The following is a 27,715-nucleotide window of genomic DNA, read 5'->3' on the forward strand; positions in this document are numbered from 1 at the left end:
GAGACGACGAGAGAGAGAGAGACACGAGAGAGAGAGAGAGACGAGAGAGAGAGAGAGACGAGAGAGAGAGAGAGACGAGAGAGAGAGAGAGACGAGAGAGAGAGAGAGAGAGACGAGAGAGAGAGAGAGACGAGAGAGAGAGACACGAGAGAGAGAGAGACACGAGAGAGAGAGAGACACGAGAGAGAGAGAGACACGAGAGAGAGAGAGACACGAGAGAGAGAGAGACACGAGAGAGAGAGAGACACGAGAGAGAGAGAGACACACGAGAGAGAGAGAGACACACGAGAGAGAGAGAGACACACGAGAGAGAGAGAGACACACGAGAGAGAGAGAGAGACACGAGAGAGAGAGAGAGACACGAGAGAGAGAGAGAGACACGAGAGAGAGAGAGAGACACGAGAGAGAGAGAGAGACACGAGAGAGAGAGAGAGACACGAGAGAGAGAGAGAGAGACACGAGAGAGAGAGAGAGAGACACGAGAGAGAGAGAGAGAGACACGAGAGAGAGAGAGAGAGAGACGAGAGAGAGAGAGAGAGAGACACGAGAGAGAGAGAGAGAGACGAGAGAGAGAGAGAGAGAGACGAGAGAGAGAGAGAGAGAGAGACGAGAGAGAGAGAGAGAGAGACGAGAGAGAGAGACGAGAGACGAGAGAGAGAGACGAGAGAGAGACAAGAGAATGTCAACTCGATACTTGGACAACAGGGCGAACACACAACCTGAACATGCAGCAGCATAGAGTCAGAGCAGGTGCGGGGGAGAGACGCACTAAAACAGAAGTCCTTCACTGATGTTCAGGGTCAACGCTCCAGTGTCAGGGGGCTGATGGGATGAGGACAACCAAGACAAACCGCTCACACTTAGAGATCCGATGTGGAGGTGCCAGTGTTGGACTGGGGTGGACAAAGTCTGAAGTCACATGACACCAGGTTGTAGCCCAATAGGTTTATGGGTAACATCAATAATCCGAATAAGATCTCTAGGTCCCAGTGCTTGGGTAAACTGTACGATCTGAACATTAGATTATCCAAACAAAGTACTCCCTGTTCACGTTGTTCGGATAATTGAGGATGCCCTGTATTTAAAACCGCAAGCTTCTAGAGGGCTAGCTCCTTCACTGGGGCGACACGGTGTCTGAGTGGTTAGCGCTGCTGCCTCACAGCACCAGGGATCCAGGTTCGATTCCCAGCCTGGGGTAACCGTTTGTGTGGAGTTCGCACATCCTCCCAGTGTCTGCGTGGGTTTCCTCCCACAGTCCGAGAGATGCGCGGGTCAGGAGAATTGGCCGTGCTAAATTGCCCGTAGTGTTAGGTGCATTAGTCAGGGGTAAATATAGGGTAGGGGAATGGGTCAGTGTGGACTTGTTGGGCCGAAGGGCCTGTTTCCGTACAGTAGGGAATCTGCATCAGCTGACCTGGGCTGTGAAGGAGGAGGCTCCACCTCAGACACTCCCCCAGGCTTCACCTCCCCCAGGCCCCATGTAACTGCACCTCACACATTAGCTTCACCAGAGGTTATGAAACGAGATCCCCTCTCCCCCCCCCACCCCCCCAAACACCACCCACCCCCCACCCTCGCAGTCTCAGGTGAACGGGCACGGTCTTGAACAGGAGCACTGGGGGGGGGGGGTGGGAATCGGTCTGTGTCCCAAAGTTAATATGTATCCCTGATCAAACATCACTACCCCGCCCCGTCACTGCTCGTGCGATCTTGGAAGTGAAGATGGGAAAAGCGCTGCGTGACGCGCTGAGGATTGACCACAGCTCTTCCCCCCACCCCCCCCTCAGTCTGTCCTTCTTGCTGACCAACCCCTACAGGACACAGCATTCCCCCCCGCCCCACCCATCCCCATTCCCTGTTACCTGTTCTGTTGGCAGAGGCTGATCCAACATTTCCACATCCGGATGCTGTGGAAGGTTGTAAAGTTTGCACAGGTCAGAGATTATTCGTTTGAAGTGTTGAAGGAGCTGCACGGGGAGACACAAGGAGACAACGGATCAATACAGGAAGGCTGCTCGGCCCATCCAGGACGTTCGAACACTGGCCATCTGCCTCACATCGAGCATTGTGGGTCAGACGTTCAAGCAGAGCTTGACGGCTATGACAGAAGGAACCAAGGGTCAGAGAACACCAAACCCACTGATCTTTAACCTTTGATCTTTTTACCCCAGCGCACCAGACTCTCTCTCTCTCTCTCTCTCGAGCAACCTGACTGAATCCTTCGGCAATTTCCACACCACCTGCGCAACCTGGCCTTGAACTTGTGGTGGTAGGATCACGCCGGAAAATCCGCTCAGCAATCCCTGAAGGAATCCAACGCGAGAATGGGGAAAATAAGACAACTCCGAAATAAGGACAGGATATCGCCGGTGGAAATCAGCAGGCCGGGCAGCATCCATGGAGAGAAAGCAGAGGTAATGCTTCAAGGCTGGTGTCTCTGCGTTGGAACGGAGAGCAGTGGGAGTTAAGCTGAAGGATGAGCTGGGTGGTTGGAGGAGGTGGGGTGGAGGAGGAGGGGGGAGTGGACAGGCGGAGGCAGAGCCTAGACACAGATATGAAGAGGTTGTGTCAGAACAGAAGGATCATAAGATCCCGTAGTGCAGAAAGAGGCCTTTCAGCCCATCAATCCTGCACCAAACCACCCAAGAGCATCCCAACCCCCACCCTATCCTTGTAAACCTGCATTTCCCATGGTCAATCCAGCCTAACCTGCACATCCCTGGGCACAATGGGACAATTTCCCATGGCCAATCCAGCCTAACCTGCACACTTGTAGATGAGAAGCTGAATAAGTGAGCACGATGAGAGCCGAGGGCTGCAGACAATGGGTAGGGCCGTGTTGGAAGTAACCCATGACAGGAACACGGTTGTCAGGGTGAACAAAAATCACCAACAGACCAGGCTCTATAGTTAGTGAAATCAATGTGGAGTTCTAGAGGTTGCAGAGTCCCCGAGTAGAAAATGAGATGAGATGAGGAGTAAGCCATTCAGCCCATTGGTGCCTGCCCCACTATTCAAGACGATCATAGCTGACAGAGTTCCTCAATGGCCTCCAGCAATTGCAGCAGCGTGCACAGATTTAAACCGATCAACAACCATCAGACCACTACCAATAGGCCCAGGTCCCAAATACACTGACGCTCTTATTACTGTGGGCCTGGAGTCACACCTACGCCCAAACCAGACCACAGCAGATTCCCTTCCCTCAAGAACATTAAGACAATCGCCACTGGACACAGGATGGGCTTTTAATTCCAGAGTTTTACTGATTTCAAGTTTAACCAGCCTCTGCAGTGGGTAACAAACCCATGTCCCCAAGACATTAGACACATGCTGTCCTTCTTCTGGAAGTGATTGATTGGGGGCAGGAAAACAGTGTAGAGGGAGCTGTACTCTGTATCTAACCCCGTGCTGTCCCTGTCCTGGGAGTGTTTGATGGGGGAACAGTGTAGAGGGAGCTTTACTCTGTATCTAACCCTGTGCTGTCCCTGTCCTGGGAGTGTTTGATGGGGGACAGTGTAGAGGGAGCTTTACTCTGTATCTAACCCCGTGCTGTCCCTGTCCCTGTCCCTGGGAGTGTTTGATGGGGGGACAGTGTAGAGGAAGCTTTACTCTCTATCTAACCCTGTGCTGTCCCTGTCCCTGGGAGTGTTTGATGGGGGACAGTGTAGAGGGAGCTTTACTCTGTATCTAACGCCGTGCTGTCCCTGTCCTGGGAGTGTTTCATGGGGATAGTGATGTGGTTACTGCCCTTTGGGCTGTTACTGCTGAACAATAAATGTTGGCATAACCAACAATGCCTCTATCCCAGGAAGGATTTTTCTTTTGTAGTAGTCGTCAGGTCCACCCCTAACGACTGCCTGTCCCTTTCTTGTCAGAATCGGTGTTGTGAAGCTAGGCTAAGGGAGGGATGTTGTGGGAGGTCTCCAGTAAACAAATAGCACGCCCCCTCTTTCCCCCGCCCCCGCAGACTCACCAGAGTGCTACTTTTCTTAATGTCAGTCAGACGCTCCAGCACTGCGGCTAGGTTTGGGTCATCTGACTCCACAAACCATATGGGAGGCACCGAGGGATAGGATTCCTGAAAAAACAGAAACACGGAACACACAGTCAGCACAATGATAAATCCTCACCTGACCAGAAACCCCCAGCCCTACCCCATTTAACTCCAGCAAGGGAAAGCAAGCAGCAGTTACTGAACAGCAGGGATTCAGGCACAGGGACGATGGGCCGAAAGGCCTCTGTCTGAACCCCGAGTATTTGGGGAAAATAAAACATGCAGAGCTGAAGATGTAATGCTCTTGGGGAGGGCGGGGGGAGGGAGATGCAAAGGCTCATGGACAGGGATTTAGAGTTGCAGGGAATGAAGGTTTGAATTCTAAGGAGACCCCGGGACATTTCCCCCACTGGAGTTTGAGGTGACCTTTATATAGAGGTTTATAAAATCATGACAGGCATGGATAGGATTAATGGCAGGTGCCTTTTCCCTAGGGTGGGGGAGTTCAAGACATCCACAGGAAGTGGTGGATGCAGGTACAATTACAATGATTAAAAGACATAAGAGCATAAGACATAGGAGTGGAAGTGAGGCCATTCGGCCCATCGAGTCCACTCCGCCATTCAATCATGACCGATGGGCATTTCAACTCCACTTACCAGCATTCTCCCCGTAGCCCTTAATTCCTCGAGACAACAAGAATCTATCAATCTCTGCCTTGAAGATATTTAGCGTCCCGGCCTCCACTGCACTCTGTGGCAATGAATTCCACAGGCCCACCACTCTCTGGCTGAAGAAATGTCTCCGCATTTCTGTTCTGAATTTACCCCCTCTAATTTTAAGGCTGTGTCCACGGATCCTAGTCTCCTCGCCTAACGTAAACAATTTCCTAGCGTCCACCCTTTCCAAGCCATGTATTATCTTGTACGTCTCTATTAAGTCTCCCCTTAATCTTCTAAACTCCAATGAATACAATCCCAGGATCCTCAGCCGTTCCTCATTCCAGGGATCATCCGTGTGAATCTCCACTGGACACGTTCCAGTGCCAGTATGTCCTTCCTGAGGTGTGGGGACCAAAACTGGACACAGTACTCCAAATGGGGCCTAACCAGAGCTTTATAAAGTCTTAGTAGTACATCTCTGCTTTTATATTCCAACCCTCTTGAGATAAGAGACAACATTGCATTTGCTTTCTTAATCACAGACTCAACCTGCATGTTGACCTTTAGAGAATCCTCGACTAGCACTCCCAGATCCCTCTGTACTTTGGCTTTATTAATTTTCTCACCGTTTAGAAAGTAGTCTGTGCTTTTATTCTTTTTGCCAAAGTGCAAGACCTCGCATTTGTTCACGTTGAATTTCATCAGCCATTTCCTGGACCACTCTCCCAAACTGTCTAGATCCTTCTGCAGCCTCCCCACTTCCTCAGTACTACCTGCCTGTCCACCTAACTTCGTATCATCGGCAAACTTCGCTAACATTTGGATAAGTTCATGGATAAGAATGGTTTGGAGAGATATAGGCAAAATGCAGGCAGGTAGGTAGGTAGGTGGGACTGGGTTAGTTTGGGATTATGGTCAGCATGGACTGGTTGGGCCGAAGGGTCTGTTTCCGTGCTTGTCACATTAAGACCATCCTTCACATATCCGCCCATGTCTTAAGACACCAAGCTCAGATCGACTGGACAGAGGGAGACAGATAGAGACAGAAGCCATTCTCTCCCCACTGGTGAAGCAAGGGTTAAAACGTGCCACATGGGAAAGTTCAATGCCCGCTCCTCACCATTGCCCAGGCCGAGCGAAGGGACTCAGCACAACGCCTCGCCTGGCTGGGATGCCACTCATGGTACAGTGCGTCCAACAAACCGCCAGCAGGTCAAGGTCCTGAGGACGAGAGAGCACCACCACCACAGGCACAAGTCTGAACCCGTCACAGGCGTTTACAAAGGGAAAACATGGCAGCTGTCACTGGGGAGCTGATGGCCAGTGCCAGACTCTTCACCCCAGAGACTCCGATAACGTTCCGGGGACCCGGATCTCAATCCTGTCACGGTGGGATTTGCATTCAAGAAATGTTAGGCATCTAATGACGACCATGAACCAATTCTCAGGAAAATGCCATCTGGCTTGATGGGGAGGCAAACGGTCATCCTTACTTGTGCTGGCAATTAGGGACGGGTAATAAATGTCAGCCTGGCCAATGAATGAATAGGTCAAGGATCTGACCTTGCCCTCACTGGCACCAAGAGTAAGGTCACAAGGTAGTAATTAGGAATGGATTCCATTGCAAACTTTACATCAGAGATGGGCTGAACAGCCTCCTGCTGTTCCCATGCAAATGCACCCCAGCACAGGGACTCCTCCCAATCCTATGTAATACGCTCAACTGGATGAATGGCATGAGATGGGGCTGGACAGTCTTCTCCTGTTCCTGTGGGAGCTGGATGGTTTCATACTATCCCTGCGTAATAAGCACAAGGCGCAGGCTGAATGGCCTCCCCTGGTCAAAGGGCTGAGGTGATAGTGGAATTACTTCTTCCAGTTCCTGCGTAATTCCAAGTGTGGACCCGGAACCAGGTATGCTCCTGACTCATCCTGTTTTCATTAGAGAGAGATTCTGAAAAAGAATATAATCCCTATTGACTAAGCGGTGACATGGGAATACAAGTTACCAGTGTTACAACTCGCAGAGCCAACAATGAGCTGTTATTTAATTGCAGGGTACAGGTGTGGTTTACATGCCAAAACCCCAGCTTCAGACAAGGCCTTGTCGTGTCATAGCGTCCTCACCCTTGACACAACCACATGAGTGTCTCTCCTCATCGCTGGGAGTCAAGGGACTGAGCATGCAATAGGCTTTGGGAATAGTTTCTGTGTGTTAGCGATGTCCCACCCGAAATCCAAACCATTAGCAACCAGGTTCGAAAAAGGAGAAAATGGTGGCATAAACACTGAGCGGCATAAACACTGGGCGGCACGGTGGCACAGTGGTTAGCACTGCTGCCTCACAGCGCCAGAGACCCGGGTTCAGTTCCCGCCTCAGGCGACTGACTGTGTGGAGTTTGCACGTTCTCCCCGTGTCTGCGTGGGTTTCCTCCGGGTGCTCTGGTTTCCTCCCACAGTCCAAAGATGTGCAGGTCAGGTGAATTGACCATCCTAAAAAATTGCCCGTAGTGTTAGGTAAGGGGTAGATGTAGGGGTATGGGTGGGTTGCGCTTCGGCGGGGCGGTGTGGACTTGTTGGGCCGAAGGGCCTGTTTCCACACTAAGTAATCTAATCTAATCTAATCTAGTTTTAAACTCCATCCCTAACCCCATGCTCACCCTGTCAGAGTTGTACAGTACAGAAACAGACCCTTCAGTCTAACTCGTACATGCTGAGCAAGTTTCCCAAATTAAATTCGTCCCATTTGCCAGTGTTTGGCCAGATGCCTCCAGAAGAGGCCTCATCGGCATCCTGTACAATCTCAACGTGACATCCCAACGTCAACACTCAGTGGTCTGAGCAATGAAGGCATATATGCCAAACGCCTTCTTAACCACCCGCAACTTGCGGCAAACAACAGATCTGAGCCTCTCTATTCCACAATATTTCCCAGGGGCCCACCGTTAAATGTGCGAGTCCTGTCCTTGTCCGTATTAATAACCCCTTGTATTTATCTAAATTAAACTCCATCCGCCATTCCTTGGCCCCATTGATCAAGATCCCTTTGCAATCTTAGATAACCTTCCTCACTGTCCCCTCGACCACCAATTTGGTGTCATCTGCAAGCTTTCTAACCATGCCTCCTGTATTCCCATCAAAATCATTTATATAAAATGACAAAACAACAGTGGACCCAGCACCCATCCCTGTAGAACACTGGTAGGCACAGGCTTTCAGACTGAAAAATCAACCCTCCATTACCACCCGCTTTCAGATCTGTGAGATGTGAAGATGGTGTAGAGGGAGCTTTACTCTGTATCATTCTGTCCCTGTCCTGGAAACGTTTGATGGGGTTGGGGGAGGGGGGGGAGGGGCGGTGGAAACAGTGTAGAGGGAGCTTGACTTTGTATTCAGCCCAGTGCTGTCCCTGTCCTGGGAGTGTTTCATGGAGTCAATACAGAAAGAGCATTACCTTCAGCTTAAAGAACACAAGGATTTCACTGGGTTTTACATCGGTTGCTAGCTTTATCAAAACCATTAGAGTGCCTTTCACTAGAGTCCTTTTCCTCCCATTTCTGCAGAATAGGGAATAGTCCGCTTGACATCTTTCAACATCATTTCAATTTTCAGGAGTAAAGCAGTCACAGGCATGATAGGGTGATTGGCTGCCTTCTGTCCTTATCTGTGTTAGGAGTGTCATCTGTGCTCCAACTAACCCTTCGATAATCTCTCTACTTTACAAATGGAGATCGGAAGCCAGATAATGGCAAGAGCACAGTCCCAGCATGCACAGGAAGAATGAAAGACCCCTATTACATTCAGGGGGTTCACTGCACTAATTACAAGCTTGCATTGTCACAACACAGGGGTTAATTTACAGAAACAAAACATTCGGCACAATCAGTTTCCATACCCGGTGTTACACAGCAACAAACCTGTCCCCCACCAGTACTGTACCCCAGTGTTACACAGTGACAGACCTGTCCCCACCCAGTACTGTACCCCAGTGTTATACAGGGAGAGACCCGTCCCCCACCCAGTACTGTACCCCAGTGTTATACAGGGACAGACCCGTCCCCCACCCAGTACTGTACCCCAGTGTTATACAGGGACAGACCCGTCCCCCACCCAGTACTGTACCCCAGTGTTATACAGGGACAGACCCGTCCCCCACCCAGTACTGTACCCCAGTGTTATACAGGGACAGACCCGTCCCCCACCCAGTACTGTACCCCAGTGTTATACAGGGACAGACCCGTCCCCCACCCAGTACTGTACCCCAGTGTTATACAGGGACAGACCCGTCCCCCACCCAGTACTGTACCCCAGTGTTATACAGGAGACACCTGTCCCCCACCAGTACAGTACGCCAGTGTTATACAGGGACAGACCTGTCCCCCCCCACTAGTACAATACCCCAGTTTTATACAGGGACAGACCTGTCCCCACCCAGTACTGTACCCCAGTGTTATACAGGGACAGACCTGTCCCCACCCAGTACTGTACCCCAGTGTTATACAGGGACAGACCTGTCCCCCCCCACCAGTACTGTACCCCAGTGTTATACAGGGACAGACCTGTCCCCCCCCACCAGTACTGTACCCCAGTGTTATACAGGGACAGACCTGTCCCCACCCAGTACTGTACCCCAGTGTTATACAGGGACAGACCTGTCCCCACCAGTACTGTACCCCAGTGTTATACAGACCTGTCCCCACCCAGTACTGTACCCCAGTGTTATACAGGGACAGACCTGTCCCCACCAGTACTGTACCCCAGTGTTATACAGGAGACACCTGTCCCCCACCAGTACTGTACGCCAGTGTTATACAGGGACAGACCTGTCCCCACCCACTAGTACAATACCCCAGTTTTATACAGGGACAGACCTGTCCCCACCAGTACTGTACCCCAGTGTTATACAGGAGACACCTGTCCCCACCCAGTACTGTACCCCAGTGTTATACAGGGACAGACCTGTCCCCACCCCATACTGTACCCCAGTGTTATACAGGGACAGACCCGTCCCCCACCCAGTACTGTACCCCAGTGTTATACAGGGACAGACCTGTCCCCACCCAGTACTGTACCCCAGTGTTATACAGGGACAGACCTGTCCCCCCCCACTAGTACAATACCCCAGTGTTATACAGGGACAGACCTGTCCCACCCAGTACTGTACCCCAGTGTTATACAGAGACAGACCTGTCCCCACCAGTACTGTACCCCAGTGTTATACAGTGACAGACCTGTCCCCACCCAGTACTGTACCCCAGTGTTATACAGGGACAGACCTGTCCCCACCAGTACTGTACCCCAGTGTTATACAGGGACAGACCTGTCCCCACCCAGTACTGTACCCCAGTGTTATACAGGAGACACCTGTCCCCACCCAGTACTGTACCCCAGTGTTATACAGGGACAGACCTGTCCCCCACCTAGTACGACACCCCCACTATTCCCTGGGAATCCAGCAGCTGACAGACCCTGCTTCTGAACGGGTACCTCTCACAGATCACAGGATACATCCACCTGACTTTACCCACAGCAGAGACAGGCTGCAACGCCAGGCCACAGGTTGGCAGGGACAGCAGGGCAGATACCCTCATGATAGACAGACCCAACCACCCCCTAAAAGACACAGACTGGGCCCAGTACCAGAGCCAAGGCCGGCCCTGTAACCAACTGTTCAGCGTGACTGATTATTTGCGAGCTCATTGGATTGATTGATCCAATGATCCTGAACACAACAGCCTGTTGAACGCAGACTGTCAGCAGTACAACTGAGTAACGGTGTGAACATCACAGGAAGAAACCATTCTGCCCTTTACCACTATCAGGGCATTTTTGTCACCCCCCCCCCCCCCAAAAGCATGGTCATCAAAATCTGCCCCGCCTCGGGGTTTCGGACATACTCAACAACTGAGTGGGCACAGCTCCCTGGCTGTAAGAATTCTCAAGTTTCCCAACCCTGGGAGCGTGGAAATTTTTCGTCATCACCGTGCAGAGTGGCCAACCCCTTTATCACAGACTGTGACCACCCTGCTCTCCGGTGAACACCCTGTCAAGTCTGTTCGGAGGGTGCAACCTCGTCACGTTTAAACTCTGGGGAATGTAAAGTTGAGAGTGCGGGAGCTGGAAAAAGGGATAGTGTCTGAAATGCCGACTCTCCTGCTGTTCGGATGCTGCCTGACCTGCTGTGCTTTTCCAACACCACACACTCAAGTCTAACCTCCAGCAGCTGTAGTCCTCACTTTCTCCTCTGGGGAATATAAACCCAATCCTTTTGATTTATGATGGTCACGTGTACCTGGGTACAGTGAAAAGTTTTGTTTGGTGCACAGTACAGGCAATTACAGTACAGACCATAAGGGCAACAGGACAGAGTGAGGAATACAATGCTGCAGCTGCTGAGAAGTCCGTTCAGAAGTCTCGTAAGAGTGGGATAGACACTGTTCTTAAATTGGTGCGTGTACACAAACGTTTATATCTTCTGCCTGACGGCGAGTGTGGAAAAGTGTACAACAAGGGTCTTTGGTGGACAAGGGCTGCTTTCCCTAGGCAGGAAGTATAGATGGAGATAATGGAAGGAAGGCTGGTTTGTGTAATGGACTGGGCTGCATTCACAATTCTCTGGGGGAAAACAGGTGGGGCAGTGCCTTCAGCACCAGAGAGAGAGAGAGAGAGAGAGAGAGAAAACAAAAGGTGGGGTAGGCCATTCAGCCCTTCCAACCTGCTGCACCAGCCAACACGAATTGAGGGGGTTGGTGCGTTGGGGGGAATCTTTGTTACCTGCCCAGACCAGAACTCCGTGTCCTCAGGTTTAGACAAGACATGACAGTTACCCTGCTGACTCCTAAACCAACGTAACTCCAAGCAACAGACAGACGCCCGACTGAAGGTCGAAATTGGGTTCTGCAAAAACCTGGAACTCAAGTTGTCGTGCACAAGATCAGATTCTCGGCTGGGCCCCACAAGTTTGTGGGGTTTTTTTGTTGAAAACACACTCCATCGGCAATCAGCATTAGCTCAGAGTCTGGCCGATTGACGGCCTGACAAATTGATTTTGTGCCTTATAACTGGGCCTAAGTAAATCCTGCTCCCATTCCACACCGCACACAAAAGGCGAAGATATGTGCCTGTATTGGCCAATTAAAAACTTTTACGTTCAGTAACAGCCTTCTGTTAGGTGAAGGGCTGTAACTAACAGAACTTGCTACTCTACACTACACAGGAGATTTACAACAACAGCCTGCATTTTATACAGCACCTTTAGTCTCATTTACAAAAAAAGGGAAGGAGTGGGTTCAATCAACAACATTTGATGCTGAGCTACATTAAAATAATTACATGGAGCAAGAAGCCTACTCGAAGCAGTAGAAATGAAGGAACATCTTAAAGGAGGGCAATTTGGATAAATAATACCCAGCCAGATCACAGCAACATGGATTCGCGATTGGGGAAATCGCATTTGACAAACATGCTGGGAGCTTTTGTTTTGAAGACGTGACTAACAAGATTTGATAGGGGGAAGCCAGTGGACATGGTATATTTGGATTTTCAGAAAGATTTTGGTAAAGTCCAAATTTGACAGATTGAATACAATGTGGAAATCTGTGAGGTTATTCAATTGGGCAGAATACTTTTTAAATGGCAAGATGCTGGAAAGTGTAAATGTACAAAAGAGACTCAGGCGTCCTTGTCGATAAGTCAGTGAAGGCCAACGTGCAGGTGCAGCAAACTATCAGGAAGCCTGTTGGAACATGAGCCTTTATTTTGAGAGGGTTCCAGTACAGGAGGAGTGTGGTCTTGCTTCGATTGTCTGGGAGCTTGGTTCGATCACACCTGGAGTACTGTGCGCACAGTTCTGGTCTCCTTATCTCAGGAAGGGTATTATTGTCATAGAGGGAGAGCAGTGAGGGCTCACCAGACATATCCCCAGGATACTGAGACCGTCCTATGGAGAGAGAGCGGGCGATTGGAGCCTGAATCTCTGGAGTTTAAGAATGAGAGGTGATCGCAGTGAAACTTGACAGGGTCAATCCCCTGGTTAGTATTTGGGGGGGGGGGGGGGGGGGGGGGGAGAGGAGGAGGGGGGGTCGGTCTTACAGCCAGGGAACCAAGCCTGTGGTTGTCGTTGTTCAAAGAGGAAATTCCTAAAACTTGTTTAAACTCCACCCTCCCCCTTTCAACGCGCCCCCCCCCCCCCCCAATCCCCACACACACACACACACACCTGAAGGGGCATGGAGATCGCAAAGGTAGCAGGGATCAGAGGGAGTGACAGAGATAGGGAGGGGGTGTAGGGGGCTGGAAGGAGTGACAGAGATAGGGAGGGGGTGTAGGGGGCTGGAGGGAGTGACAGAGATAGGGAGGGGGTGTAGGGGGCTGGAGGGGGTGACAGAGATAGGGAGGGGGTGACAGAGATAGGGGGGTGGGTTGTAGGAGACAGTTAGAAGGCAAGGCTTTTGGTGATTGAAAACAGGGTTGTGAATTTTTAAAATAGAGGTGCTGCCTAACTCAGTGTCTTCACAGAGGTAATGGTTAGATAGCTCTGGGTGAAAGTTAAAACAGCTGAGGTCTGGAGGTCGGAGTGTGAAAACCAAGCCCGGGCTGTGCTGAAATCATCAATTCTTTCTGCAACAAAGGCATAGGTGAGGGCTTCAGTAGTGGATAAGCAGGAGCCCAATCTCTCAGCAGACAGCAAGGTGCAGTTGAGATCACAACCTGATCAGCAATTATCTTACTGAACGATAGAGCAGCCTAATAAGGCAGAACAGTCTATTCTGGATCCTAAGTTACACCCAGCAAGTGGAACGGTGTTATGGCCAGTCTCCTTCCTATCGGAAAGACGCTGTGAAACTTGGAAGGGTTCAGAAAAGATTTACAAGGATGTTGCCAGGGTTGGAGAATTTGAGCTATAGGGAGAAGCTGAGGCTGTTTTCCCTGGAGCGTCGGAGGCTGAGGGGTGACCTTACAGAGGTTTATAAAAATCATGAGGGGCATCGATAGGGTAAATAGACAAAGTTTCTTCCCTGGGGTGGGGGAGGGCTTAGATTTATGATGAGAGGGGAAAGATATAAAAGAGACCCAAGGGGCAACTGTTTCACACAGAGGGTGGTACGTGTATGGAATGAGCTGCCAGAGGATGTGGTGGAGGCTGGTACAATTGTAACATTTAAAAGGCATCTGGATGGGTGTATGACTAGGAAGAGTTTGGAGGGATATGGGCCAGGTGCTGGCAGGTGGGACTAGATTGGGTTGGGATATCTGGTCGGCGTGGACCGAAGGGTCTGTGTCAGTGCTGCATATCTCTATGACTCCAAAATATAGGGAATCAGATCATTTGAATACATTTGCAACACATATAAACACACCAAGTTAGCGTTATTGCAAACTAATGCCATCCTAATAACAGTGTTATGTAATAGTCTTATACCCAGTGATGGGGAGTTCCTTTATAATATATACAGGAATAGTCCATTCAGTAACTGTCATATAACAGTGTGACACCCAGAGAGTTATGATGTGATAATATACAGTATTCCACACAATAACTGCATTATTATAGTGTTACAGACAAGAACAGTGAGTTATTATATAACACAGTTACTGTGCTATTCTATAACAGTGTTGCTGTGTTCTTATATAGAAGACAGAATCCCTACAGTTTGGAAACAGGCCATTTGGCCCATCAAGCCCACACCTACCCTTGAAAAGATCCCACTCAGAAAGACCCACCCTACCTACCCCTGTAACTCTGCATTCCTCATGGCTAACCCACTTATGCCACACATCCCTGGACACTATGGGGCAATTTCCCATGGCCAATCCACCCTAACCTCAATATCCCGAGACAGTATGGGGCAATTACCCACGGCCAATCCACCCTGACCTGCACATCTTTGGACTGTGGGAGGAAACTGGAGCACCCGGAGGAAACCCACACAGACACGGGGAGAATGTGCAAACTCCACACAGACAATTGCCCGAGGCTGGAATCGAACCCGGGACCCTGGCGTTGCGAGGCAGCGGTGCTAACCACTGAGCCACCCTGCTGCCCAAAATGTAATAGCGTTACACTCAGGGAGTGAGTTATGATGTGATATGCACAGCATTCCACACAGTAACTGCATTATTATAGTGTTACAGACAGTGAGTTATTATGCAAGTACTCCACTCAGTTTCTGAGTTATTATTTAACATAGTACTACATCCAGTGACTGTGCATGAGAACACAGAACAGTACAGGCCCTTCGGCCCTCGATGTTGTGCCAATCTTTTATCCAACTCTAAGATCAAACTAACCTACATACCCTTCATTGTATTATCATCCATGTGCCAATCCAAGAGTCACTTCCATATCCCTAATGTATCTGACTCTACCATGACCACTAGCAGTGTACTCCAAGCACCTGTGTAAAGAACTAACCTCTGACATCTCCCCTAAATCTTCTTCCAATCACCTTAAAATTATGCCTCTCATGATAGCCATTCCGCCCTGGGGAAAAGTCTGACTATTTATCTGTGCCTCTCATCACCTTGTACACCTCTATCAAGTCACCTCTCATCCTCCTTTACTCCAATGAGAAAAGCCCTAGCTCCTTTGACCTTTCTTCATGAGACATGCCCTCCAGTCCAGGCAGCATCCTGGTAAATCTCCTCTGCACCCTCTTCCACATCCTTCCTATAATGAGGCAAACAGAACTGAACACAATATTCCAAGTGTGGTCTAACCAGGGCTCTAGAGAGCTGCAGCATAACCTCGCGGCTCTTAAACTCAATCCCCCTGCAAATGAAAGCTAACACACCATATGCCTTCTTAACAACCCTATCAACTTGGGTGGCAACTTTGAGGGATCTATGAACACGGACCTCAAGATCCCTCTGTACCTCCACATCGTCAAGAATCCTGCCTTTAACCCTGTAATCTGCATTCAAATTTGACCTTCCAAAATGAATCACTTCACACTTTTCCAGGTTGAACTCCATCTGCCAGTTATCAGCCCAGCTCTGCATCCTGTCAACGTCCTGTTGCAACCTACAACAGCCCTCCACACTATCCACCACTCCTCCAACCTTCGTGTCATCAGCAAATTTACTAGCCTACTCAAAGTTTGGTAGAAGATTTGTAGCTCGGGTGCTCGTTGTTGTGGTTCTGTTCGCCGAGCTGGGAATTTGTCTTGCAAACGTTTCGTCCCCTGTCTAGGTGACATCCTCAGTGCTTGGGAGCCTCCTGTGAAGCGCTTCTGTGCTGTTTCCTCCGGCATTTATAGGGGCCTGTCTCTGCCGCTTCCGGTTGTCAGTTCGAGCTGTCCACTGTAGTGGCCGGTATATAGGGTCCAGGTCGATGTGTTTGTTGATAGAGTCTAGATACTAGCCTACTCTTCCACTTCCTCATCCAAGTCATTTTTAAAAAAAAATCACAAAGTTGAGAGGTCCTAGAACCGATCCCTGTGGAACACCATTGGTCGCCAAGCTCCAGGCTGAATACTTTCTATCTATTACCACTCTCTGTCTTCTATGGGCCAGCCAATTCTGTATTCCAACAACCAGATTTGCCTGTATCCCATGCTTCCTTACTTTCTGAATGGGTCTACTGTGGGGAATCTTATCAAACACCTTGTTAAAATCCATGTACATCACATTCACTGCTCTACCTTCATCAATGTGTTTTGTCACATCCCCAAAGAATACAGTAAGGTTTGAGAGGCATGACCGGCCCCTCACAAAGCCATGCTGACTATCTCTAAGCAAACTGTGGTTTTCCAAGTAATCATCAATCCTGTCTCTCAGAATCCTCTGCAATATTCTACCCACCACAGACGAGAGACTGACTGGTCTGTAGTTCCCAAAATTATTCCTATTCCCCTTCTTGAACAAGGGAATAACATTTGCCACCCTCCAGTCATTTGGTACTACACCAGTGAACAGTGTGGATGCAAAGATCATCACCAAAAGCACAACAATCTTTTCCCTCGCTTCCTGTAGTAACCTAGGATATATCCCGTCTGGCCCAGAGGACTTATCTAACCTCACGTTTTTCAAACATTTCACTACATCCTCCTTCTTATCATCAACCTGTTTGAGTGTATCAGCGTGTTTCACGCTGTCCTCACAAATGATAAGGTCCCAGTCAGTAGAGTCATAGAGACGTACAGCACGGAAACAGACCCTTCAGTCCAACCCGTCCATGCTGACCAACAGTGAATACCGAAGCAAAATATTCATTAAGGACCTCCCCTACCGCCGCCAACTCCAGTCGTAGGTTCCCTCCACTATCCCTGATCGGCCCTACCCTCACTCTGGTTCCTCATTAAGTGTAGAACGCCTTGGGGTTTTCCTTAATCCCACCTGCTAAAGCATTTTCATGCCCCCTTCTCTCTCTCTCCTAAGTCCATTCTTCAGTTCCTTCCAGCTACCTTGTATCCCTCTAGAGCCCTGTCTGATCCTTGCCTCCTCGGCCTTAAGTAAGCTTCCTTCTTCCTCTTGACTAGATGCTCCCTAAACAACCTCCACGTTTCTGTCGCGCATTTTCCTGAGAATATCTGTTACCAATTTAGGTGCCCCAGTTCCTGCCTAATACCATTGTAACTCCTCCTCCCCCAATTACATACTTTCCCATACAGTCTGCTCCTATCCCTCTCCATGACTATAGTCAAGGTCAGGGACTTGTGATCACTATCACCGAAATGCTCTCCCACCGAAAGATCAGACACTTGGCATGGTTTGTTGCCAAGCACCAAATCCAATATGGCCTCCCCTTCCCGAGTCAGGAATCCTTCCTGGTCACACCTGACGAAAACTGCTCCATCCAAACTGTTTTAACTAAAGGAGATTCCAATCAATATTAGGGAAGTTAAAGTCACCCATGACAACAATCCTGTTCCTTCTGCACTTTTCCAAACTCTTCCTCCCAATCCGCTCCTCAGTGAGTCTGTTGCCACTCGGGGGCTGGGGGCATCTATACAAAACTCCCAGTAAAATGGCTGCTCCCTTCCTGTTTCTGACTTTCCAATTCTAACCCCCCCACCTTTCCTTCTGAGCCACGGCATTAGTAATCTGTTGTGGTCGTGAGTAAGTTCTCCGAGCTGGGAAGTTGATTTGCAGTCATTTCGTTCCCCCGTCTAGGTGTTTTGGAACCTCTCGTGAAGCACTGCTCGATTGTGTCTTCTGGAATGGATTGGGTTACATTTCTGCAGCTTCCCACTGTTCACTGTAGCGTCCGGTATACTGGGTCTAGGTCAATCAGCTGATGGCTGAGTGCCATGCTTAGACTCCAAGAAGGTCGCGCATGTTGACACAGACCAGCATCTCCAACACCATAAATCCCAGAAGACACAGTACAGCAGCACTTCACAAGAGGGTCCAAAGCACTGAAGGTGTCACCTAGACAGGGGGACAAAACATCTGCCAATCAACTTGCCAGCTCAGCGAACACATCCACAACCACGACAACCCAAGCTACAAATCTCTACACAAACATTAATAATCTTATCTCCCTCAACAAAGTGTATTAACACATAATAGAAACATGGTGCGTTATGTAATTGGGTGCCATCCACCTTTGTAACACAGTGTGAAGTGTTAGACCAGTGAGTATGTTACTCAGTATATTAATACTGTTGTAAGCAGTGACAGAGTTATAATATATACAGGAGTGTTCCAATCAAGTTGGATAATATTACCATATACTGTTATACTCAGTGAGAGTGGTTGTAGACTATATAAAAGGACTGTTCTCACCAGTTTCTGCATGGTGTTATGACAATCTGTGTCAGACTCCATGCGACATCAGGTTACAGTCCAACAGGTATATTTGAGTTAAAAATCACAACACCAGGTTATAGTTCATGATGAAGGAGCAGCGCTCCGAAAGCTAGTGCTTCCAAATAAACCTGTTGGACCATAACCTGGTGTTGCGCGATTTTTAACTTTGTACACCCCAGTCCAACACCGGTATCTCCAAATCAGGTTTACTTAAAATTTGCAAGCTTTCAGAGCGCTGTCCCGTCAGCTGACAAAGCAGCAGTGCTCTGAAAGCTTGTGATTTCCAATACACCTGTTGGACTCTAACTTGGTGTTGTGTGACTGCTGACCATACACTCGGAGAGTCATTATAACATACTGGAGTGTTTCATTATTACATACAGAATCCATGCCATGTTATACCCAGCGACAGCTATTGTGTAACAAATACAAGTTTTACTACTCTGTACCCTTTCTGTAATATATACCCAGCGTCATACCTCGTGACAGTTATAGACACAAGAGTGTAACAGTTCATGACACTGCGCCATACCTAATATATACTGTGATACCCACAGTTTTGAGTCTAACCTGTGGCAATTTTAGAATTATTTCGCCCAGTAACAGTATCATTTTATAACCTGACACTGTTAGACCCAGAAATGATTATATTTTATCTAGGCACGTTTTGTAACAGTAATAAATGCAGAAATGTTACAGTCAATATGTTTATGCTTTATAACAGTCACTGGGTATCTAATGAAGGAATGTGCACCTAGAACATTAATACTTTCTTAATGTTAGTCATGAAATAATATTATTTTATCTACGGGCATCAATTTGGATAAGGTGTAGGGTGAAATAAAACAAAACTAACCCCAGCACAGGCACGTCCATAAATCTGACAAGCACCCTACCTCCCACTTTTTTAAAAAAATTGGTGTAGTATTTTGATTTACTGACAATGTTCAGGGTCAAACCTTCAGGACCCAGATAGGAACCAGAAAAGGCATTTGTATTTTTGTGGCATGTTAACATCCAGCATTGCTACAACCTTTGAAAAATACTGTTGCTCTCCCAGCACAGAGTCCTGCCCCCACTGTCCCATCCCCATCTTCCCCCCCCCACCACCACCGAACCCCATTATCTCAGGAACGATGTGCTGGCTCTGGAGTGGGTCACGAGAGTGATCCCAGGAATGAAAGGCTTGACATATGAGGAACGTTTGAGGACTCTGGATCTATACTCAATGGGAGTTTAGAAGGTGGGGGGGGGGGGAAATCTAATTGAAAATCCTAGATTACTGAATGGCCTGGACAGAGTGGATGTTGGGAAGATTTTTCTATTGGGAGGAGAGACTAGGACCCGAGGGCACAGCCTCAGAGTAAAGGGAAGACCCATTAGAACAGAGATAAGGAGAAACTTCTTCAGCCAGAGAGTGGGTAATCTGTGGAGGCCAGGTCACTGAGGATATTTAAGACCAAGATAGACAGGTTCTCGATTGTCAAGAAGATCAAAGGTTACAGGGAGAGGGCGGGAGAATGGGGTTGAGAAACTTTCAGCCACGATCGACTGGTGGAGCGGACTCGATGGGCCGAATGGCCACATTTCTACTCCTGGGTCTCAAAACCCACACCCAAGTTCTCCCCCCTTTACCTCTCATCCCACCTCTGCCTTTGGCCAGCCAAGCAAGCAAGTAAGTGAGGAATCGGCTCCTTGAGCCTGTGCTGCCATTCAGTAAGATCATGGCTGGTCTGATTATTCCTCTATAACTTTTCACCACCCCCCCGGGGAATCTATCCACCTTAAAAATATTCAAAGACCACTCTTTGAGGAAAATTTTGAGACTCATTTCCCTCTAAATAAAATCCCATCCATCTTAAACAGGTCACCCCTGATCCAGACTCTCCCACAGGTGGGGATGGTCTCCACACCAATTCTTCCAGAACCCTCAGGATACTGCGCATTGCAAATTATTCACTGCTTACCCTTCTAAACCCCAGCCAATATACGCCTAGCCTGTCCGACCTCTCCCTGCAGGTATAGTCTGGCAAACGCTCTCCTGCCAACACATTTACGTCCCTCCCAAAAAACAAAAGGTGTGGAGGTGGAGGTGCCGGCGTTGGTCTGGGGTGGACAAAGTCAGAAGTCATCGGGTTAAGACAGTCGGAGCACTGCTACTTTGCCACGAACTGAATCCACAGCCGTTCTCCCCTCTGTCCCCAAAACTCATTACACGCCGAGCAATTGGGCCACTCAGCCTTTGGACCTGGCTCACCATTCTGTCAGATCGTGGCTCATCAATAGTTGCAGTTGCACAGCACCTTTGACATCCCTCCACCCACCTCCCCCCCCCAACTTTAAAGCACTTATTAGGACTGACTGTAAGACAGAACTGGACTTCAAGGCACAGGTGGTGGTATTATGGTGAGGTGACCATATATCCAGTCAATGAGGTGCATGTTATACAATGAGAGGGAATTCTGAAGGAGCTGGGAGGCATGGTCATTAATGAAGAGTGAGACAGGGGGGAGGAAAAGGCAGGTGGTGGAGGCCGAAATCGAAAGGTGAACGTTTTGGTGAGTGACAGGAGAGGTTTGCAGAGATCAGAGCAGTTGGGGGAAGGGGGGGGATTTAGAAACAGGACCTTTAAGAATCGAGGTAAAGCAGAATGGAGAGTAGTGGGTGAGCAGGACTCGGGAGGAAGGGATCGGCAGCAGCAGAGATTTTGGAGAGTTGACAGGGACAGCGCTATCGAAGGTCCCACCAAGACGCCATTATTCACGGATAACCCAATGCACCCTTTGGGACAGGGGTAGATCACAACACCATCTCCCCACCGCACCATCTCCCCACCGCACCATCCCCCCCCAAACACCAACAACTGTCACAAGAAGCAGGACTGTCTCCCGACTTACCCCAGACATCAGTAAACACAGGAGAACCTGGGGAGGCTTCCTGGCCTGTTCACCTTTGTACCAGAGTGGCTGCTGCAACCCAGTCTCGTTAATAACACTACCAAGTATTCTAACACCACATCACTGTAGGCCTAAATGGAGTCCCTGCCTCAGTGCTCAGATCAACAGTGACAAGCAGAGAAATCTCTCTGTCAATGTGGCCTTTTATTTTAAGGAAAACAAGCAACCACCAGGAACTGGGCCTACACAAACTCAGAGGCCTTGTCCTGGCTAATTGCTTTTAGTAGTTCTCATTTTAAAGCTCTCTCAGCTATGAAAATGTGTGTGCAAACGACTCTATGCCCACAACATGAATAAACATAGCAACTCAGCCCGCACTAGTTCCCACACCCAACACATTTCGCTCACCCCCCCTCTCTCTCTCTCTCTCTCTCTCTCCCTCCCTCCCATCCCTGTGCTGCTCCAAATTCTGCACAGAAACTTTCAGGCCAGGCCTCATTGGATTTTTTTTCTTTGATGAAAAATAGCTTGCTTTACAACACTGCAACGCCAGTCAGTCACAAAATGCCTCTTCCCCCACCCACCTTGGGCGTGTGGGAAACACATTGTTGGGGGCTGGGGGCTAATGTCAGTCTTGCTTTCCAAAACAAAGATTGAAAAACAGAACATTGCACAAGCAATCAATCTGACTTGAAGACTCTGGGGGCTGAAGAGGTATGGGAGCCCGAATTTGGGTTCAATTTTGATAAAAAGGAGGGAGAGGGGGAAGAGTTGGGAAATCTGGAGATATTGGGGGTGATTGTTCTAAGGAAGCAACAATGGTGTGTGTTGCACAGTGTGGGATACAATGTTACCAACCACTTCTGGGGAGGGGGAAACCCTTTCTTGGTTACAATGTTGCATTTCCCCAAAGTTATATTGTTTCCTCCACACTACCCCAGACACAATGTTGCGATTTTGACCCCCAACATTGTAACTTGGGGGGGTGTGCGGAAATGTTGCCATTTCAGCCTGGGTTACAAAGTTGGCCTTTTTTTCCCTGATTACAATGTAGCACCTTCCACTGTTCTTGGTTACTTTCTGGGAATGTGTTAAACACTCCCAGCCTCTGTCTAGTTTTCATACCATTCGGTTTTGGTGGGGAGGGAAGGGGAGACGAGGGGGAGAGAAGGGGAGATGGGGGGGGGGAAAAGGGAGAAGAGAGGGGGTGAAGAGAAGGGAAGGGGAGACGAGGGGGGGGGGGGAGAGGAAGGGGAGACGGGGGGGGGAAGAAGGGGAGACGACGGGAGAGGGAGAAGAGGAAGGGGAGACGGGGGGGTGGGGGAGAAGAGGAAGGGGAGACGTGGGGGGAGAAGAGGAAGGGGAGTCGGGGGGGGGGGGAGAAGAGGAAGGGGAGTCGGGGGGGGAGAAGAGGAAGGGGAGTCGGGAGGGGGGGGAGAGAAGAGGAAGGGGAGTCGGGGGGGGGAGAGAAGAGGAAGGGGAGTCGGGGGGGGGGTGCGGGGAGACGGGAGACGGGAGAAGAGGAAGGGGAGACCGGGGGGCGGGGAGAAGAGGAAGGGGAGACCGGGGGCCGGGGAGGAGAGGAAGGGGAGACCAGTGGGGGAGGGGAGGGAAGAGAGAGGAAGGGGAGACGGGGGGGGAGGGAAGTGGGGGGGGGAGGGGAAGGGGGGAGGGAAGTGGGGGAGGGGGGAGGGAAGTGGGGGAGGGGGAGGGAAGGAAGTGGGGGGGGAGGGAAGTGGGTGGGGGGGGGGGAGGGAAGTGGGTGGGGGGGGGGAGGGAAGTGGGTGGGGGGGGGAGGGAAGTGGGTGGGGGGGGGGAGGGAGGGAAGTGGGTGGGGGGGGGGAGGGAGGGAAGTGGGTGGGGGGGGGGAGGGAGGGAAGTGGGTGGGGGGGGGGGGAGGGAGGGAAGTGGGGGAAGGTGTGTGGGGTTGGAGGTGGAGGTGGTGGTGGCTGAAGCCCCCTTTCTCTCTCTCCAATCTCCCCACAAACATATTAATCCCCAAACCCAGGCCAAGTTCTTCACCCCCCTCCTTCTCTTTCCCCACACAGTCACCCCCAAACCAGACCCCCCCCCAACTCCCTCCATCTCTCGGGCTATCTCCTCTGAAAGGGGGGGGGGGGGGGAGAGAGAAGGTGGAAGCTCTCCTTCTCTGGTCTCGGAGGCCCCTGGCACTCACATTACTCACCGTGATGTTACAGTGAATGAGCAGGATCTGTTCCTGGGTGACAAACTGGCAGCTGATCTCGTCCAGGGACCCGGAGACGATGCGGAACCTCTCGTGTCTCTGGTGAAAGATTGACTCTAAGAGTTTGAGCTCTTGTTTCAGCGCAGAGCCCGACATTTTCTCACCATTTCCGACGACGGATTTTTTTTTTCCCTTCTTTATTTCGGGTCCGGGGGGGGGGGGGGGGTTGGGGAGGTTGTTTGTTTTATTTTTTTTAAAACACAACCAACAAAAATTTCCAAAAAGAGGGGGGGGGAAAAATCAGGAGACCTCCCCCCAAATGTCTTTTTTTTTTTAAAAACGACTTGCTTTTCTTTTCCCTCCCCCTTTCAGAAATGATTCGTCAGGCACAAAGCACGTAATGGAGACCAGGAAGGAGTGAAAGGTAACTCTGACTGAGGAGGGGCAGAGAGAGAGAGAGGGGGGGGGTAATTACAGACAGAGGGGGGGAGAGAGACGGGGGAGAGAGAGAGAGAGAGAGAGACGGGTAATTAGAGAGGAGGGTAGCTACAGAGAGGGGAGAGAGAGAGAGAGAGAGAGAGAGGGGAGAGAGAGGAGAGAGAGAGAGAGAGGGGAGAGAGAGGGGGGTAATTAGAGAGGAGGGTAGCTACAGAGAGGGGAGAGAGAGAGAGAGAGAGGGGAGAGAGAGAGGAGAGAGAGAGAGAGAGAGAGAGGGGGGTAATTAGAGAGGAGGGTAGCTACAGAGAGGGGAGAGAGAGAGAGAGAGAGAGGGGTAATTAGAGAGGAGGGTAGCTACAGAGAGGGGAGAGAGAGAGAGGAGAGAGGAGAGAGAGAGGGGTAATTAGAGAGGAGGGTAGCTACAGAGAGGGGAGAGAGAGAGAGAGAGAGGGGAGAGAGAGAGAGAGGGAGGGGGTAATTACAGACAGAGGGGGGAGAGAGAGAAAGAGACGGGGGTAATTACAGAGAGGAGGGTAGCTAGAGAGAGGGGAGAGAGAGGGGGGGTAATTACAGAGAGGAGGGTAACTACAGGGGGGGGAAGAGGGGGGAAGAGGGGGGAAGAGGGGGGCGAGAGAAAGGGAGGGGTAATTACAGACAGAGGAGGGAGAGACAGGGGGGAGACACAGGGGTAATTACAGAGAGGGGAGAGAGGTGGGTAATTGGAGAGGGGGAGAGGGGGAGAGGGGGGTAATTACAGAGAGGGGAGAGAGGGGGGTAATTAGAGAGAGGGGTAATTACAGAGAGGGATAATTTCAGGGGGGAAGAGAGAGGGGTAATTTCAGGGGGGAAGAGAGAGGGAAGAGTAATTACAAAGAGAGGGGGGAGAGAGTAATTACAGTGAGAGGGGAGAGAGGGGGTTATTGGGACACGGAGAGAGGGAGGATTAGGGGGAGAGAAGGAAGATTGGGGGATACAGGGGAAGGGGGTATTAGAGGAACAGAGAGAGGGGTATGAGGGCGACAGATGGGGTTTTGTTTGGTGGGACAGAGGGAGAGAGGATCTTTATTTAGGTGTGACAGAGGTGTAGGCGGGGGCTTTATTTAGTTGGGGACAGAGAAAGAGGGGTATTAAGGAGACTGCTTCATAGGAGGGGAGAGAGGAGAGGGGGGAGAGAGGAGAGGGGGGAGAGAGGAGAGGGGGGAGAGAGGAGAGGGGGGAGAGAGGAGAGGGGAGATTGAGAGGGAGGAGAGGGGAGATTGAAGGAGGGGAGGGTAGGAAAGAGAGGAGGAGGGTGAAGGATAGGGAGGGGAGGGACACCTTCTACAGGAGGGTAGCCAGAGGCAAGCTCAGCTGCACAGTCTGTTTCCCCCCCAAAACAAGGTTCAATTCCTCCCCCCCTCCCCGCCCCAAAACACAAACAAAAAATTATATTAAAAAACTTCTTCAAAACCCCCAAAATGGCGACGGCGACGAGCTCAGGGTCCCAGCATCCATCCTGATCGCGACCAAAAACCCGTGAGATCCCAGTTTTAAAAAAAAAGGCCAAAAAAAAGAGAGAGAGACAGAGAGAGAAAGAGGAACCACGGCCCCTTAAAGCGACACCCACTCTTAAAGCAGCACCTCTCCCGGAAGTGATTCCAATCCACGGACCGAAATTGTGGCACCTTCTTCTCCCCAGAACAGGCGACGACGGGCCGAACGGCCTAACTGAGGCTCCCACTTCTCAGAGCCGTTGGGGGAGACCTTTTCATTCCTCTAATTCCCACCCCCCCTCCCCCAACTTGCCACTTTCCTTCCCCCACCCCACCCCCCCAAAAAAAAAGGATATTAAATAAGCCCAAGTGGTGTCTAGAAAAAACAAAAGCAAATGATACAAGGTGTTGGTGAGAAAATACTTTTTCGGTTGGGGGGGGGGGGGGTCTGGAACGCACCGCCTGGAAACCTGGTGGAGGCCGGTTGAGTTGAGGTATTCGAGAGGGTCAGAAACGGTGTGCGGGGTATTGAGGGAAAGGGCTGGTATAGGCATGTTGGGCCAAATGGCCTCCTGCCACACCACGAAGGGGCAGGAGTTTGGTAGGGGAAGGGGCGTGAATTCCAACTTGTCAGAGCCACCCTGAATTTCATTACCCCCCCACCCCCCAGCCGGCACAGTAGCTCAGTGGTTAGCACTGCTGCCTCACAGCACCATGGTCCCAGGTTCGATTCCAGCCTCGGGCGACTGTCTGTGTGGAGTTTGCACATTCTCCCTGTGTCTGCGTGGGTTCCCTCTGGGTGCTCTGGTTTCCTCCCACAGTCCAAAGATGTGCAGGTCAGGGTGAATTGGCCACGCTCAATTGCCCGTAGTGTGAGGTGCACTAGTCACAGGGAAATGGGTCTGGGTGGGTTACTCTTCAGAGGGTCGGTCTGGACTTATTGGGCCGAAGGGCCTGTTTCCAGGCTGTAGGGAATCTAATCTAATCTCCAGGGAACCAGCAGCTGCCTTCTTATTGGACATTGGCTAGGGGTGGGGGTGAGGGCAGGCTATCAGTACCACAGATATAAAACTATCTCCCACTGGAAGGGCTCTGCACAAGATATTGAACAGGGGGATTCACAATGGAGGGTGAGGCTGGGAGACGGAAGTCAAGGGGAATACACTTTGAGGCACATTATTCATGTATTGAGACTCTGATGGGCTGAACGGCCTCCTCCTGCACATGAACAAACTTGGAGCGCTGTGTTCGCACAGGTTCATAGAATCCCTACAGTGTGGAAACAGGCCACTTGGTCCATCGAATCCACACCAACCCTCCAAAGAGCACCCCCATCCAGACCTACCCCCATTTCCTATCCCTGTAACCCTACATTTGCCAAACACCTTCATGACCTGGCCACCTTCCTTCCCACCTCTCCGCTCCACCCTCTTCTCTGAGCTATCACCTTTACCCCCACCTCCATCGACCCATCTCCGCTACCTTCCTCTCAGCCCCACCCCACACCCCATACCCCCTCATTTATCTCTCCACCCTGTCGGCTCACAGCATCATTCCTGATGAAAAGCTTTGCCCGAAATGTCAATTCTTCTGCTCCTCGAATGCTGCCTGACCTGCTGTGCTTTTCCAGCACCACTCTCACGACTCTAGTGTCCAGCATCTGCACTCCTCACTTTTGCATGCATTTCCCATACTAACCCATGCAACGTTGGACACTACAGGACAATTTCCCATGGCCAACCCAGCCTAACCTGCACATCCCTGGACACGACAGGACAATTTCCCATGGCCAATCCACCCTAACCTGCACGTCCCTGGGCACTATGGGACAATTTCCCATGGCCAATCCACCCTAACATGCACATCCCTGGCACTATGGGACAATTTCCCATGGCCAATCCACCCTAACCTGCACATCCCTGGACACTGTGGGACAATTTCCCATGGCCAATCCACCCTAACCTGCACATCCCTGGGCACTATGGGACAATTTCCCATGGCCAATCCACCCTAACCTGCACATCCCTGGGCACTATGGGACAATTTCCCATGGCCAATCCACCTTAACCTGCACATCCCTGGACACTATGGGACAATTTCCCATGGCCAATCCACCCTAACCTGCACGTCCCTGGACACTAAGGGACAATTTCCCATGGCCAATCCACCCTAACCTGCACATCCTTGGGCACTATGGGACAATTTCCCATGGCCAATCCACCCTAACCTGCATATCCCAGGCCACTATGGGACAATTTCCCATGGCCAATCCACCCTAACCTGCATATCCCAGGGCACTATGGGACAATTTC

General features: G+C 50.4%; 1 protein-coding gene across 2 annotated transcripts in view; it reads right to left on the reverse strand.

The window, feature by feature from the left end:
* Nucleotides 1–25,344, reverse strand: part of LOC140453936 (ubiquitin-conjugating enzyme E2 Q1) — a 49,951-nt gene extending 24,607 nt beyond the window's left edge. Inside the window, exons 1-3 of one of the 2 annotated variants that reach the window (XM_072548796.1) lie at nucleotides 23,494–25,344; nucleotides 3,977–4,081; nucleotides 1,863–1,967 (exon numbers count right to left, since the gene is read on the reverse strand). In XM_072548796.1, the coding sequence (XP_072404897.1) occupies nucleotides 1,863–1,967; nucleotides 3,977–4,081; nucleotides 23,494–23,649 (366 nt within the window). In that variant the 5' untranslated portion in view covers nucleotides 23,650–25,344. The remainder of the gene's footprint in view (nucleotides 1–1,862; nucleotides 1,968–3,976; nucleotides 4,082–23,493) is intronic. The other variant, XM_072548797.1, reaches the window with a different exon arrangement.
* Between the last annotated feature and the right edge of the window lie 2,371 nt (nucleotides 25,345–27,715).

This window comes from Chiloscyllium punctatum, chromosome 28, assembly GCF_047496795.1.
Source record: "Chiloscyllium punctatum isolate Juve2018m chromosome 28, sChiPun1.3, whole genome shotgun sequence".
Taxonomy (NCBI): Eukaryota; Metazoa; Chordata; class Chondrichthyes; order Orectolobiformes; family Hemiscylliidae; genus Chiloscyllium; species Chiloscyllium punctatum.